This window comes from Urocitellus parryii, chromosome 3 (assembly GCF_045843805.1).
Source record: "Urocitellus parryii isolate mUroPar1 chromosome 3, mUroPar1.hap1, whole genome shotgun sequence".
NCBI classification, from domain to species: Eukaryota; Metazoa; Chordata; class Mammalia; order Rodentia; family Sciuridae; genus Urocitellus; species Urocitellus parryii.
Genome location: NC_135533.1, coordinates 200208353 through 200223463, shown reverse-complemented (window position 1 = coordinate 200223463; position 15111 = coordinate 200208353). Strand labels below are relative to the sequence as shown.

The window sequence follows — 15111 nt, the reverse complement described above, 5'->3', positions numbered from 1 at the left end:
CCCAGTGGTCTACATAGAGACTCTATCTAGTGCAGAACTAGACTGCTCTATAAAGGTGGGGAGTACCTGCCTAGGAAGTAAAGTTGGAGGGCCTTCATCCAACCTCAGTACCAGAATCCTGGGTGAGCCAAGGGGCTGCAGCAGACCCTGTGGCCTGGGAGGACAATAACTTAGTGTGGCCCACGTGGGCTGTGATGTCATAGCTAACCGTTTATAAGCTTGGGGGTATTTTCAAACTCATCTGTCCCCACTGTTCTGAACACACTCCCCTCTGCCCTCCCAATTCTCTGTTCTTCTTCGTGGCCATAGTTGTAGCTCTGTGGTTTGGCTAAGGGAACATGGGATCTTTCAGACACTCAGCAGCACTTTAGACATTATACTCAGGGCCTGATGGTGCAGCCATGTTCAGAACCTGCCTTTGTGAGAGCATAGCCAGGGTCTCTACCATAGAGACCATAGAGAATGCTCTTAACCTTATGCTGTGTTTCAGAAAGTCTATGGGTTTCTGATGCCTCAGTTTATTCTTTAATGGCTCCCCTGGCTACAAGCTTCTTATAGAGAAAGACCCTTTGAATTGCTGCTCTCTTTTCATGTGTCTTCTGGCTTTTCTCAGGACTCCTTGGCTGCAGAGATCGAGGGAACGATGCGCAAGGAGTTGCAGTTGGAAGAGCCTGAGTCTCCAGACATCACGTAAGGCTAAACCACTTTTATAGCGCTAAATCTCCCAGAGAATGACTTGTGACCCATGGTGCTCAAAAACTAGGTCTTAGGTATCAACAGTAATGACTGTGGTCCTTCCCAGGTGATAAAGGGACATAAGATAATGCAGTTAACATCATCCCTCATCTCCTCTTGAGAGGTTGTGAAGATATATTACAAACTTCTAGAAAGTTGGAAAAGAAGAGGTGAAGCATTGAAGTATGATTCTGCTCTTAGAAATAGCAGTTTCTAAAAAAAAAAAAAGAAATTGGATATTTATCCTCTCATTGTACAAATTTAAGATCAATTTTAAGTCTTGCTTTTTTAAAAAATACCTTTATTTTATTATTTATTTATTTGTATGTGGTGTTGAGGATCAAACCCAGGACCTGACGCGCATATAGGCTCGGTCAACAAATATTTGTTCTACAAATATTTATCAAGCCCCACTATGACCCCACTATGTGCAGAGGGCTCTTCAGTGGTGTGAGCAAGGCTTCAATTTCCTTTCTGGATGCATGTAGGGACATCAGCTTCAACATCTCTCTTCCTAACTTAAGATCTGGTTCTTGGCCTGCTCCAAGGTGCTTATTATAAGGAACCTGTAGACCAGATTTTGTGGTGTTTTCTCTGTATCCATACTCCACAGACAGATCTTTAATGGGACCCTGGGTGTATCAGTGTCCAAAGGACTTCAGTACTCATGCGAAGGAAGCCCTCTGTGGCCCCAAAGGAAATGCCATTATGGAACATATCTACCCTTTTCTCCTCAAAAGAGAATGAATTAGCATCAAAGTGTGGTTCTACTCTTAGAAATAGCTGTTTGTGAAAATAGAAAAATCTGATATTTATCATTTCATTCTGGAAATTTAAGACTGATTTGGGGTCTTGCTTTTTTTTTAATAGGAATAGTCAATAAATATTCCTTTTACAAAGATTTATTGAGCTGCACTGTGATAGCATAGCCAGGATTATGGGTGGCCCATAACCTGGCCTTGTTGCTGCTTCAGTGCTCAATAGTGAACACTGCCCTCCTAGAGCTTGCTTTAGAGTGGATATTATGAAAGAAGAGTAGTTGCTAGGAGACATAAGTTTTACTTTTTTTATTGTTGTTGTAGCCAGACACAATGCTTTTGTTTTATTTATTTATTTTTTTATGTGGTGTTGAGGCTTGAACCCAGGGCCTCGCATGTGCTAGGCAAGTGCTCTACCACTGAGCCACAACCCCAGCTCAACATAAGTTATACTTAAGAGTTTTTACTTGTAGGTCAAGCTTTCGGGACATGAAAAGCAATGTCACCTTTGCTAGTATCACCTTTAGTATACAACTGTGCATTACAGTCTTGGAATCAGTGAGTGTTGAGTCTTCTGTTTTCACGTTATGAAGAGGCACCCAACACCCTAAGAAAGATGTTGAAAGCACAGGATATAGTAGACTGCTCAGGGGTTTCTTGAGGGCCAGGTGTCTTTGTGGGCCATCAGTTGGTCTTTTGTGGAAGATCTAACTTGCTTACTCATGGATGTTGTGTGTTCTCTGCAGTCACCAGAAGGGTGTCTTTGAGACTGTGAGAAACATCAACCAGGTTGTCAAGCAGAGGTCACTGACCCCTTCTCCCATGAACATCCCTGGCTCCAACCAGTCCTCAGCCATGAACTCCCTCCTGTCCAGCTGTGTCAGCACCCCCCGGTCCAGCTTCTATGGCAGTGATGTTGGCAATGTTGTCCTTGATAACAAGACCAACAGCATTATCTTGGAAACTGAAGCAGCAGATCTGGGGTGAGTGAGCTGGGAGTTTTCTGTGTCTGTTTTGGAGAGAAGAGAGGTAGTATGGGTTGAACCAGAGGCTCATTAGTCATCAGAGGGAGCTTGATGAGAATTGCCTGGAAAATTAGACCTGTACTTCTCCAAATACATTCTACAAACCCACCAAGCTCATCCTTATCCTTGAGACTGATATTTTACCCAGTTGAAAGAGGTGTGACAAGTTGATGCTTTTCTGTTGAAGAAGAGGATTGATAAATATGTTTTTCCATTAATCATCACTGACATTTGTTTTGTGAACCCCTTTGTAGTTGAATGTTGAAAATGCTTAGGACTCAGGCTCTCTGTCTTGTTTGTTGTGGAGGTGGGGTGCAGGCATCCCAGTCACCTAGCAAATGTCTGCCATGTTGTGGGTCTGCAGGTTGGGCGCTTTGTGCAGTGGTCAGTTCCTCCCTGTCCTGAAGTCCTGCAGATCCTTCCCCCAACCCTGCACTGCCTACTTTCTACACCCTTGTCCTCTTATTTATCAAAACTGATTCTTCTGGACCAAGAGAGTAAGACAGATGAGAAGCTCCTTGATCAGAGCTGATTTGCTTTAGAGTTAAAATTCAGCTCCTTTAATTCAAGAGGAAAGAGAAGCCTCTTCTTGAACTAGCTGGCTGCCCTTCTGGTAGCGAGGAACTGCAGCCTATGGAAGGTTTCTTCCTGCAGGCTCAGGAGGGAGATGCTACTAGGGGGTGAATTTTACTTCAATTTTCATTCTACCCTAGTGCCATGGCCCTTCTGAAAAAAACACTAGTTCACACCCACAGAGTGAAGTAGTTCTTGGCGACAGGCATTTGTTTCTCCATTCTTGCCTCCATTTCAGCCGCTGGCCTTGGTTTCCTTAGTCCTGCGTGCAGAGCCAAGCTGCCCGCCCTGGAGCTGTCCTCTGGGTCTGTCCCATCTCAACAGTCCTGCCGGCTGCCCCGCTGCACCCTCATGGCATTTCTTCTTGCAGGAACGAGGAGCGGAGCAAGAAGCCAGGCACACCAGGCACGCCCGGCTCCCATGACCTGGAGACGGCCCTGCGGCGGCTGTCTCTCCGCCAGGAGAACTACCTGTCCGAGTGGAGGTTCTTCGAGGAGGAGCAGGAGAGGAAGCTGCGGGAGCTGGCGGAGAAGGGCGAGCTGCGCAGCGGCTCCCTCACGCCCACCGAGAGCATCATGTCGCTGGGCACGCACTCGCGCTGCTCCGAGTTCACTGGCTTCTCGGGCATGTCCTTCAGCAGCCGCTCCTACCTGCCCGAGAAGCTGCAGATCGTCAAGCCGCTGGAAGGTGATCGCAAGGGGCCACGGCCCCTCTCTGTCCTCCTGAGCGACTCCCTGTGGTCCCTCATCCACCACAGTAGGCGTGGCCACCGCTGCCACACCTACTCCTTTTTCTTCCGTGACAGCCACCCACGCTGCTGGTTCGAGTTCCTCTGAGGGTGGCCCATAACCTGGCCTTGTTGCTGCCTCAGTGGGTTTGGCAGTGCATGCCCCGGCCACCGAAGTAACCCCAGGGAGATGCACACAGTAGCCTTCTAATTCTCTTGCTTTTGCCTTAGTGCCTTAGATATGAGACCTTTTGGAGAGGCAGAGGCACTGCTGACAGACCCCGAAAATCATTAGCCATGCCTGAGGATTATAGGGAGCTCACACTTTCACTTGTTAGACATTTTGCCATCAAGGAGTAGTGCCAAGCAACTACCATAATTTTTTTTCTTTTTTCTTTTTCAATAACCATGTGAAAATGATCTGTGGGCTCATGTGTTCTGATTTGATCTTCATACAAAGAGTATGGCTTTCTACAGATGCAGTGTTCCGAGCAAGACTCCTAGAGTCTGCAGTTTGGTAACCAGGAAAGGGTAGCTGTGTAGACCAGTGAGCTTTTGTAGCTCTCTAGTTTAAGCCACCCTTTTGCAGGGGCAGTTCACTTTTTAGTGTCAGGGCTTCTTGGTTGATTAGACTCATGGAAAAACTCAACTTTTGTTTTCTTTCTCCTTTTTTCATTTTTTGCTTTGGGTATTATAAAACATTTTCCCTGTGCCTACTGCTACCTGCCAAGAGCCACCATGTTTGTAGTTTTCATTTTTCACTCCTTTAGTGTGGAAACCCACAGAGACTTTGAGAAGGTGTTTTAGAATTCTGCATTATATTTCTGATGCAAAGCCAAAATTTCTGTGAGTCAATACTTCTCAACATTTATTACCTCTTTAAGAACCATTTTTAGACACTTTTACCTAATTGCACCCACCATGCAATTTTAATATCACAGAAATATCATTTATGTACTCCATATATAATCTATATGTAGATATATGTCAAATATAAAAATATATATTCTGTGCCTAAAAGGAGTATAATTTTTCTCACCTCAAAGACATCTGTTTTTTCCCTGTTGAAAATGCAGGCTGTAAGATTAGGTTGTGCTTGTTAAAGATTCAAGACATGACAAAATCCTTTATTTTCCAAAGGAGGGAAGAAAATGGGCTGTTTTTTGTCTCCATGGTAATTTTTAATTGTATAATTTAGGGCCTTTCTAGATTTCAGAAAAGGGATGGCTCATTCTTTTTTTAAAATTATTTATTCAGTTGTAAGCTTGGCAATTGTTTTCTGATTTTCAATTATGTCTGTTTTCCTTTCAATAAAATCTTCCATTTCTGCAATTTTCCTTTCTGCCTTTCTTTTCTTTTCCTTCCTTTGTCTCTCAAAGATCATTGGATGTTATCATCTCTATCCTTTCCTTTCTTTATTTTACTGTATTTCATTGGATCATCTAAGAATATGTTTTTTTGGATTAATTTCCCAAGTATATTGCAGAATGAGATTTTTAAAAATTTATTTTGACCAATTCATCTTTATTTCTTCTAACCTCTGACTTAGAAATATTTTTGTGATAAGTTAATAGAATAAGAGAAAATCCCACTTGATATGCAAGATAAATTTCATTTGTAGCACCCTGTTCCCAAGAAGCTAAATTACTACCATTAAAAAGTCATGTCTTATCACTACACCCTGTAACTCATCCTCATGATAAAGATCCTTTGGGCTCCATTTTGTAGTTCTCTGATTTCTTAGCTGTTTAAAATACAAGCAATATTTTATTACTCCTTCTATAATTGTTGTGTTACTGTGTTTAATTTGATAAGGGGGGATGTGACATAGAAGTCTGCCTGAAGCTTAGCTTCTGTACCCTGTAACTATAGTATTTGATAAGATAACCCATCTATTTAGCTGTTTTCCTTATTTGTGAAATAGGCTTATAGTCGTTAAATAGATTGTGGTGAAGAGTTAATGCAGTGTGTTTTGTATTGTGCCTAGCACCCAACAGATACTTATTAAAACTTAGGCACCTCAAATTTACTCTAGTTCCAGCAGCTCAGGTCTCAAGGGCCCAGGTATCAGTGTTGAGACCTGGGCCAGCATTGTGCTGGGATCATGTTCCTACATTATCCTTTTCCATTGACCCAGATGAGAACCTGACAGGATTCCCTTGATCTCCATCTACCAGCCTAGGTGAAGGCATCTAGGCTGAAGCCCTTGGAGAGTGCTAGGTGGGATCTTAGCAGACAGACCATTTCTTACCCATTTGATTAATCTTGCCATCTGCTTATTGTGTCAACCGAAATAGCTGAGCTAGATGTTTAAGAATGCTAGCCTAGCACTCTTAGGTCTGCATCTTATGAGTTTTAAGCAGGTAAAAGAACAAACAAAATATTCCAACTGGAAAGAGGGATAAATCAGTGTTAAAAAGACTGAGGAAGGTGGTGTTTCTTCCCTCTGTTTTGTTCTTCTTTCTGATTCATTATAACTGAGGCGATACTTCCAAAGAAACGACTTACTATGTAATGAGGGAAAGCATACACTTCTAAGCTGTGTGTTATCCTGCAGGTTTTATTCTGACTTTTAAGCCCCAATGCTCTTCTGACATAGTAGATTTGGTTTTCTTCTCTTTAGAGGAAAACTTTTCAGATAAAACAGTGGGGTGTGGAAGAAAGCAGACAGAGGGAAGGGGGCCGTGACCATAATTATGTTTTCCCTGCTCTCCACACCCTTGTTCTGTAGAACTCTTTGGTTTTGGTGCCAACCAGGAACTCAAAGTTTGCCTCTTTCCCCAGCCTGTAATCATGAGGGTGGGAAGAGTAAGCAGGTCCTAGGTCCTAGGTGATATTAGCTAATAGCACAGTGCTTCTCCTGCTCTGTAAAGGAAGCTAGGCAAGGTAGTAAACTGGAAAAAAAAGAGGCCTAGGAAATTGGCAACCTGGGATCAGCTCTGAATATGTGATTCATGTTTACTCTTTAATTTTCATGCCTCTTTGTGTCACATGAAAGATTTCAGGCAGCCAGGAGATGGATAGAATTCCTAGGTGTGGGTTCTGGCTGGGGATATGGCAGGGCTGGGAGGCAGGAGGTGTTCTGCACAGGTGCTAGGTTCAGCAAACCCTGCTGGAGCCTGAAAACTAGCAAGGAGTAAAGGGTTCCTGAGCCCCACAGCCTGGCATATCTGAAATTGAACAGCTGGGCTGGAGATGGCTTTCACCAGGAGTCACTTGTGCAGCATATAAAACGCCTGCATGGGGACTGGAGAGCCCAATCAGGGACGTTATTTTCTAGACTCCTGAGGCTTTACATATATGAGGCTGCCTCATTGCTGAGAGGCCTTCTACATGATTAAGAGAATGGACACGTTCCCCGTCTCAGTTTCAGGCCCGGATGAGCTGCTTGCCACCTGTGTGCCTTCTGAAAGTTACTTTTACTTCCCTGTGCTCAGTGTCCTTGTCTGTAAAATAGAGATGACAGGGTTATCGTGAAAATTAAACAAGTTATAGACATAGACCTCTCAGAAGAGTGTTTGACACTTAAGTGGTCAGTAAAGGTCGACTGTTCTTATGTGAGTAGGGGATGCCCAAGGCATGGGGTAAAAATTGAAGTATGATACACCATTCAGCATATTTCAGGGGAAATTGTACGGAGTTTCTTAGGCTATGTGGTTTCAGGGAATGGATTAATTCCATGCATTTCTGTAGCCTCCTTAAATCCAAACAAAAGACCCACTGTAGCCTCATTTCTAGAGCCCTATCCATGGGTGGGTGGGTGAGGGGTAACCTGTGAAACAGGTGGAAGATCCAAGCCTATGGGACTCTTTCTAGGGCTCAGTCCTCCAGCTTCCCTGCGTCCTTTCCCAGTGGATTTTAAGCATCCTGAGCCCCTTTTAGGAGGAATGAGGAAAGCTGACACTTCCTTTCCACTGTTCTTCACTTTCCAGAGTCTCTTGGCCTCCCTTCCACAGGTCGAGGAGACATGGACATGTTGTACTAGGAATTTTTTGTCAGCGTTTAAGACCCTAGGGTGCAGTCCCATGTTAGACAGGACAGTGGCTTAAGTCTTCTCCCTGATACTGTTTTATTGCTAGGAAATGTGCCGGCACAGCCAGTGGGCCCTTGGATAGTATAAATGGGAGTCCCAATAGTGGCAGAGAAGCCCCTGGCCCCCACAGGAACGTGTGGGTCTCCTGCTGGGACCTAGACACCCACCTGGGAATTTTGCTGTTGACTTTTTAATGCAGCTGGGGGCCAGCCACTGCTGCTCACCTTGCCCGGCTTCCTGGCCAGAACACTGATGCCCTAGCTTGTTCTCAGACCTGTACATTAGGGAGGGGGCAGTGTAAGAACCTGGCCTTTGTCACTGAATCCTGGCTCTGCCATAACTAATTGATTTTGAAAAATCATCAAACTTCAGGAATGCTCCATTTTCCACCTGGCATGTGTGAGTGAGTGATAATTCTTGCTGCCTAGGGTGGTTTTGAGGAGTGAATTAATGGACTCATATGTAAAACCATTTAGTTGATATGATGCATGTCAAAACACTGAGACAGGCGTGCAGACGTGTCTCGATACAAGGTAGCTTTATAAAACAGATGCTGTAGCACTGGGCACTTGGGATCCCTCTGAACCCCTGACCATATCTGCGTAGCGTTGCTGGCACATGAACTCCCTTTAGGGTCTGCGGCCTCCTTCAGATTCTCAGGAGATCTGAACATTAAGAACCACAGCTCCAGAACAGGACTTCTCAGTCTCATTGCTGGTGACATTTGGGACTGGATCATTCTTTGTGGTGGAACTGTCCTGTGCAGTTTAGGATGTTCAGCACCATCTCTGGCCTCTGCCCACGAGGTGTCATAAGCATCCTTCTCTCCCTTCACAGTTGTGACAACCAAAAATGTCTCCAGACTTGGGCAACTGATCCCTAGGGGGGCAGGCAGAATTGTCCCCAGTTGAGAACAACTGCTTTAGATGTTCTGACAGGTCTGGGATATAACTTCTTTTGTTATGTTCACCTCTGTGTTAGCTTTTTCCTTTTTTGCACGTAGAATATTTTTTAATTTATAGTCAGTAGATGCAGGTTAAGTGGGTTGCCTTCCTACCTGTGCACATATAAGGCTGGGGCAGATCTTGAGGTGGGTATCTAAGAGCACTTTCAATGCCTCTCTAAACACCTCTGTCTTGAACATTGGGTATTTATTTGTGTGGCTATGTTTGGGTGACTCCTGTCCTTATATAGTAGATCCTGAACTCCCAGTCTCCCAGGCTGTCCCCAGAACGCTGGTTTCATGTGAGGCATGACTAAGTGTTTCAAGGGGAGAAAAGGCTTGTTCTATCAAATAGGCTGGGCAGAAACTCAAGCCACCAGAGCAGGTGGTGAGATGTTCTTCCCCAAACACACCTCTGAACCTAGGTTTCCCAAGCATGCTTGGCCTTGGAATACTTATCTTTGTACCACACCTGGGACACCTTGAAGTCCTCAAAGACACACTCCGGTGTTATTACAGACCTTCCACAATGTCATCTGAGTCCCAGGGTCTGGTATCACTGAAGAGATTGGCTGCTTGGCTTTAGACCTCTGTGCAGACTTACCGTGTTCTTAAATCACACCTCTCTCCACCCAGTTCCCCCTCCCTAACCCTGCAGCCTTTCAAGGTTGCTGGCAGAATGCAGATAACCCAAGTAAAGGAGGTGACAATCAGACTATCACTTACCTCCGTGTGCTTTAATTTCCTTTTGCTTTTCTCTGTGTGTCTCCCGGGGTGGATTTTGTATAGTCTCAGCCTTCCTTGTTCCCAGCGGTCTGTATTTGGCATGAAATTGGTATATATGCACCCCCAGCCCCATGTTTTTTCCCTCTTGTATTTGTAAAATGATGCTGTGTTGGTTTGGGGCGTTGGCATTGGTTGATTAAAATAAAGAGCATCACCAAACCTCCTTGACATACAGTGTAACATTTTACTTAAAAAAATTGTTTGAGCCCAGCATGGTGGTGCACACCTATAATACCAGCTACTCAGGAGGCTGAAGGAGGTTTGCAAGTTTGAGGTCAGCCTGGGCAACTTAGCAAGACCCTGTTTTAAAATAAAAATTAAGAAGCTGGGAGTGTTGCTCGGTGATAGAGCTTTTGTCTGACATGTGTGATGCCGTGGGTTCAACCCCTAGTACCCCCCTCCCAAATAAAAGGTTGATTGCTTAAATTGGTGCCCCCTCCGGGTGTGGTGGGGATTAGTGACTGTTTCACAGCAGGAAGGGTTAAGGCAGCTATAATGATATGCCTTCTGCAGTCCCAGAGCAGGCTAGGCCCTACCCTGGGTTCACACTAAGCATCATTACTCTTCCTGGATCTCCCAGATCCACATGTTGCAAAGCTCTGTGTGATAAGGGGACAGACCCTGAAAAAGAGGAATTGTCCCAGTGCTGTCATCCTTGCCACAGCATCTTAGACTCCATCCTAAATCTCGCCCTTACCCCCTCCTTCTCTCTCTCTCTCTCTCTTTTTTTCCTGCAAGGTTCTGCCACCCTTCACCACTGGCAGCAGCTGGCCCAGCCTCACCTTGGGGGCATCCTGGACCCCCGGCCCGGTGTGGTCACCAAGGGCTTCCGGACACTGGATGTTGACCAGGATGAAGTGTACTGCCTTAACGACTTTGAAGAAGATGACACAGGTGACCGCATTTCTCTCCCGGGCCTAGCTACCTCCACGCCAGTTCAGCACCCAGAGACCTCAGGTGAGAGGTCCCGAGCACACGTGACTGTCTCAGGCAGCAGAAGTTACCCGAGCCGGCCTCAGGCTTCCCCAGAGGAGATGCAGGAGATGCCAGCAGCCACGGAGGAGGAGGAGGAGGAGGGGTCTGGTGAGGGCACCACAATAAGTCCTGTAACCTGGCACCTTTACCAGAGGCAGAGTTCTGGGCCATTCTCACTTCTGTTCCGGGCATCATCTGTAGTGGCTCTTTGTCTGTAGCTTCCGCTCGTCTGTGTGGGTGACAATTAAAGCATTCCCATTGTGCCGTTCTGTTTTTTAATACAGAGTCTCTTGCCTCCTTTTTGTAACAAATGGGCGTAGCCCCTGCCCATCTTGGAGGTGCAGGGATTTTTAAATGGGAGCAGGAGAGGCTGCTAAAAAGAAGTGGGTTACTGGCCTCCCAAGAACATCAGGACCCTTCTTCCTGTTATCGGTATTGCCCCATGTCTGAGGGGAAGATTCTAGAGTGATTTCCTGACTGATCGGGGCTGACCTGAGCAGCACTAGGGGAATTGTGAGTTCTGGGTCATTCTGAAAGCACATGACAAATCTGTTACCTGTGGGTTGCACTGAGAGAGAGAGAAGCCCAGAAAATGTTCAGGATCCAGACAACACTTGATATACCAGCCTTTTGACTTTAATTACTTCAATGAAAGCATATATGTCACTTTCTTTCTAGCTTACACATGTTCAAAGTGGAATTTTTCAAAGTGTTTAACCAAATAAACCCTAACAGAATGTCATTAAGTTCTTCCAGAGGACTCTAGATGAATTTAGAAAAGACATTGAGCTGATCTTGCCTCCCGACCCCCCTACCTCAGTCTCCGAAGGTGAGCCTGAGTTTGTAAAATGACCCACATCTCAGTTGACCCTAGAATGGGAAGCTTTCTACTCAGGGCCCTGGGAGCAAGGGTCTGTGGTCACCCTATGCCCCAGATAGTTACCCTTTACTCTTCCTGGATCTCCCAGATCCACATGCTGCAAAGCTCTGTGTGATAAGGGGACAGACCCTGAAAAAGATGAATTGACCCAGTGCTGTCATCCTTGTAACATTTCTGAGTCACCACCTTTGAAGGAAGGACATTCATCTTTGTGATTCACAATGTTCATCTGCAGAGACTCCAACACTCCCCACAAAAACACAAGGCAGGAAGGTTCTTGGTGGTGTCTCCCATCCCCTGGCTAATTTCTGACAGCTGTGGTCAAGAGACTTGAATTGGCCTGACTTTTCTTTTTCCTTTGTTGTCAACTTCCAAGGAGTCATAGGTAAAGTTGACAATTGTTTAGCATTTAGATTTATTTATGGTTTGATTTTTTTTAAGCAATTAAGTTACCGGATTAAGTTTGTGCAAAAATGAAGATGCTTATCTATGTAGTATCTACACCGTCAACCAAGGGCAACTGGCTGTGTTAGCCATCCTACCTCTGTCCTAGTGGCCATCTGGCAGGCAGGTGTCCTTGAAGAACAGTATCTGAGTGACTTGTGCTGAAAGGGTAGACAGTGCCCTCCCCACAGCTTTACAGGTAGAAGGTGAATCCAGGAAGTTCAAGGACCACCACTGGGTGCATCTTCGAGAAGTTGAACAGAAGCTGTCATGTTGACAAACAACTTCTCTTGGAGGACCGAGGGAGAGAGGGAACTGGTGATGGGACTAAAGTCCCAACCATAAGCACTGGCTTACATAAAAAGGAAGGGAGCAGCTCCTGGTGGAAAGGAGCCAGGAGACTAGTCATGAGGACTAAAAAGTCACCATAGGCAGTGACCGTTCTTCCTAGGCCCTCCTTACTGAAACCTGCAGCAAATCCACCCCAGCAATGTTATTTGAGGTGAGGCATGCACAGTTACAGTTGAAACTGTAGAAGGGTCAGGCTCAAGATATGTGAATTCAAAAAGGAATTATCTAGGTTGTTAAAATTAATTTAGGGACGGTCTCATTGTTTGAATGACCTAGAGTTCTTTTGAACTTGTTTTCCTGATAAGACTCATCTCTAAAAGCTCATCAGAGGGGGAAGGATGTACTCTGATTTGGCTCTTTTTTTCTCTGTTGGGAATGACAGAACCATTTTGATGTTTGGAATGTGGAAAGTATTTTACTCTGTACATAAATCATCCTCGAGGCTCCAGGTGGCTCTCTGTATACAACCAGTGAGTTACAGGCAGACAGATGAGCCTCGGTGGGAAGACTTGGGGCATCCTCTGTCTTGGGATTTGTATCCAGCTGGTCTGGTCTCTGCTTTGGTCCATCATCCACACTTAGCCACAGTCCTGGGATCCGCCATTCTCTCCAGGAAGATTTCATAGGGAGAAATTTTGAAAACAAGTTGATTAACCTTTTTTCTTAACAACTGGTGTGATGGGCAAACTGGGAAGACTTGTATTTTAGGCACTTTTGTCTAGAGCCTGCTGTCCCATGTCAGGGGTGGGGGGAGTTTTGAGCACTGAAAAAATTTTATTAATATATTTTAATGTGTTATTTGAAGTATCACTTGGTGATGTTTTAAAATCCAATGTCTTTAAAAGGATCCATGTTATTGTATTGTAAATAATTGAGATGATTAAAATGGATTGTTTTAAACAATATTTAGATTATAGTTTTACTTTATTTCAGTGACGTGTGTTTTGTTCTGATTCACATAGGAAATGCACGTGATTAGAAACAGTCCATGTCTTGTCCTGACAGTGTTCTGTATTTTAGATTTTTATGTGTAGGGAAGAGCCTCTATGTGGCAGACGATTCAGAGTTAAGTTTACACAGTTAAGTCAGTAGTTGGCTGGCCGGATGGACCATTCAGGTGAATTATCTTGGATGCCTTGATCCTTAAAGGTGAAGAAAGTGTGAGATTAAAGCTATGCCCACAGAAGATGTTGCAGGTCAGTCTATTCAGCATTTATACACATGGAGCCCATTTTACCTGGGGAAATATCTGGAATCATGCAGACAGTGGCATCTGATCTGGTAGTGAGTGACCCTGCAGTAGAGATATGTCATAACTGGGGCTGAGATCCTGAAGTTGGTATTGGAAGGCGGTCACACTTGGTCAAAACAGGCCTTGAACATTTCCCTAAGTCTCCAACACCTGGCCACCAGAGGTGAGAGCCAAGAATCAGCTTTCGTCACATCTTAGTTTTATGCATAGGTCCAAATTCCATTCAGGAGCAGTTACAGAGTGTGGGGAAAGGGAACAGAATAGGTCCTGGTGGATAGGAGCCAGACAGAAAGTTCTGGCAGCCATGTGTTCCTATAGCTTTATCACAGGGCAGGGGCCAGTTGCAGTACACCTTCATCAGCTTGTGTCCTGTCTTGCTTTCAGTCAGTCTCACTCATGTCCACAGAAGTGGGTCCAGAGAAGCTCGTGAAGGAAAGGTGGCCCAGGGACCCAGCAGAACCAGACAGAAAAGGCTGGTACACTGGTTGACAGGCCTTCAGATATCTTTGCTGTAGGGAAGTTCCTTCCCAGTGTCTTGTGGGAGGAAGCACTTTTTGATCCAGCCTGTCTCTACTGCAGTCTGCCCACACCCACCCACATCAGGACCTGCGGAGGAAGCCCCTGTGCTCTTGCATCAGCATGTATGGGAAGCCAGAGCGGATCAAACCAACTGCAGCCTGGAAGTTGAATAATGAAGAAGGAGAATCAAAAACCAACAGCATAGAGCCAGCCCTGCTTAGAACTTCCAGAGCACAGCGCACTTGCTGAAAGCAGTTTCTTTATGGTGTCCTTACCTGGGAGAACCACAGGAGGTCCCTCCAGAGTCTAGAGGCTCCCACATGGGTGCTGACTGGTGGGCATCAGCTCCTGACTCTTCTTACATGGAGGGGCCTTTGTGGAAGCACTCACCTGTCAGGGTTCAGTGCCAGGGAGGAGTGCCCTCTTGGACTGGCTTTGAAGATGCTAGCAGGAAAGGTCTCCAGACAGCTCAGCCAGGCAAGCTCCCCTGCTTCTTGGTGTCAGCCACAGAGAGAAGGACAGAAAGACAGAGGGCATGCAGGTCAGCTTGTTGACATCCAAAGGATCCATGGAGATTTTTGTACTTGCCCTTTTAACAGCTTTCTAAAAAAATCTCTTCTCTAGATTATACCCCAGGGGCACTTGAGAGATTTTCTGGCCCTCTGCTCAGTGCTGTGAAATGGTTCACCTCTTAAATCACATACTTTGTAGATGAAAGACAGTAGATAGCTTGGTGTAGTAGGATGACTAGACTTTTAATTTTGTAGGAACCAAGAATAAGTTGTACAGAAACTGGAAAAAGATTCTATGCTGATGAGGTTTAAAATCTCCATGTGCCTGACCAGCAGGGGCCCTGGAGTTTCCTCTGAGTTACAGGACCAGATCAGGGCTGTGTCCAAGCAATGTTTGAGAAGCAGAGAAGAGTTACCTGGCCCATGTGAGGCCTGGAACGCAAGGGCTAAAAAAGTATCATTATAGAGTTCTATAGTACTTTTTTAGTTTAAAGTCACTTTTTATCTTATTTTTTTTTAAAGTGATGAGCCACTTTATCTGAACCTACTCTTCATAATATCCCCCACTTCAAGGGAAATGCAGTTGAAACCACATTGT

The 15111-nt window shown here is 45.2% G+C and overlaps 1 protein-coding gene across 1 annotated transcript in view; it reads left to right on the top strand.

Moving 5' to 3' along the window:
• The window catches only part of LOC144253522 (trafficking kinesin-binding protein 1-like), a 29875-nt gene extending 19008 nt beyond the window's left edge, over positions 1-10867 (top strand). Inside the window, 5 exon segments of the mRNA XM_077795677.1 lie at positions 614-690; positions 2240-2476; positions 3462-3778; positions 10319-10684; positions 10687-10867. Coding sequence (XP_077651803.1) covers positions 614-690; positions 2240-2476; positions 3462-3778; positions 10319-10684; positions 10687-10796 — 1107 coding nt within the window. The 3' untranslated portion in view covers positions 10797-10867.
• Positions 10868-15111: the final 4244 nt, after the last annotated feature.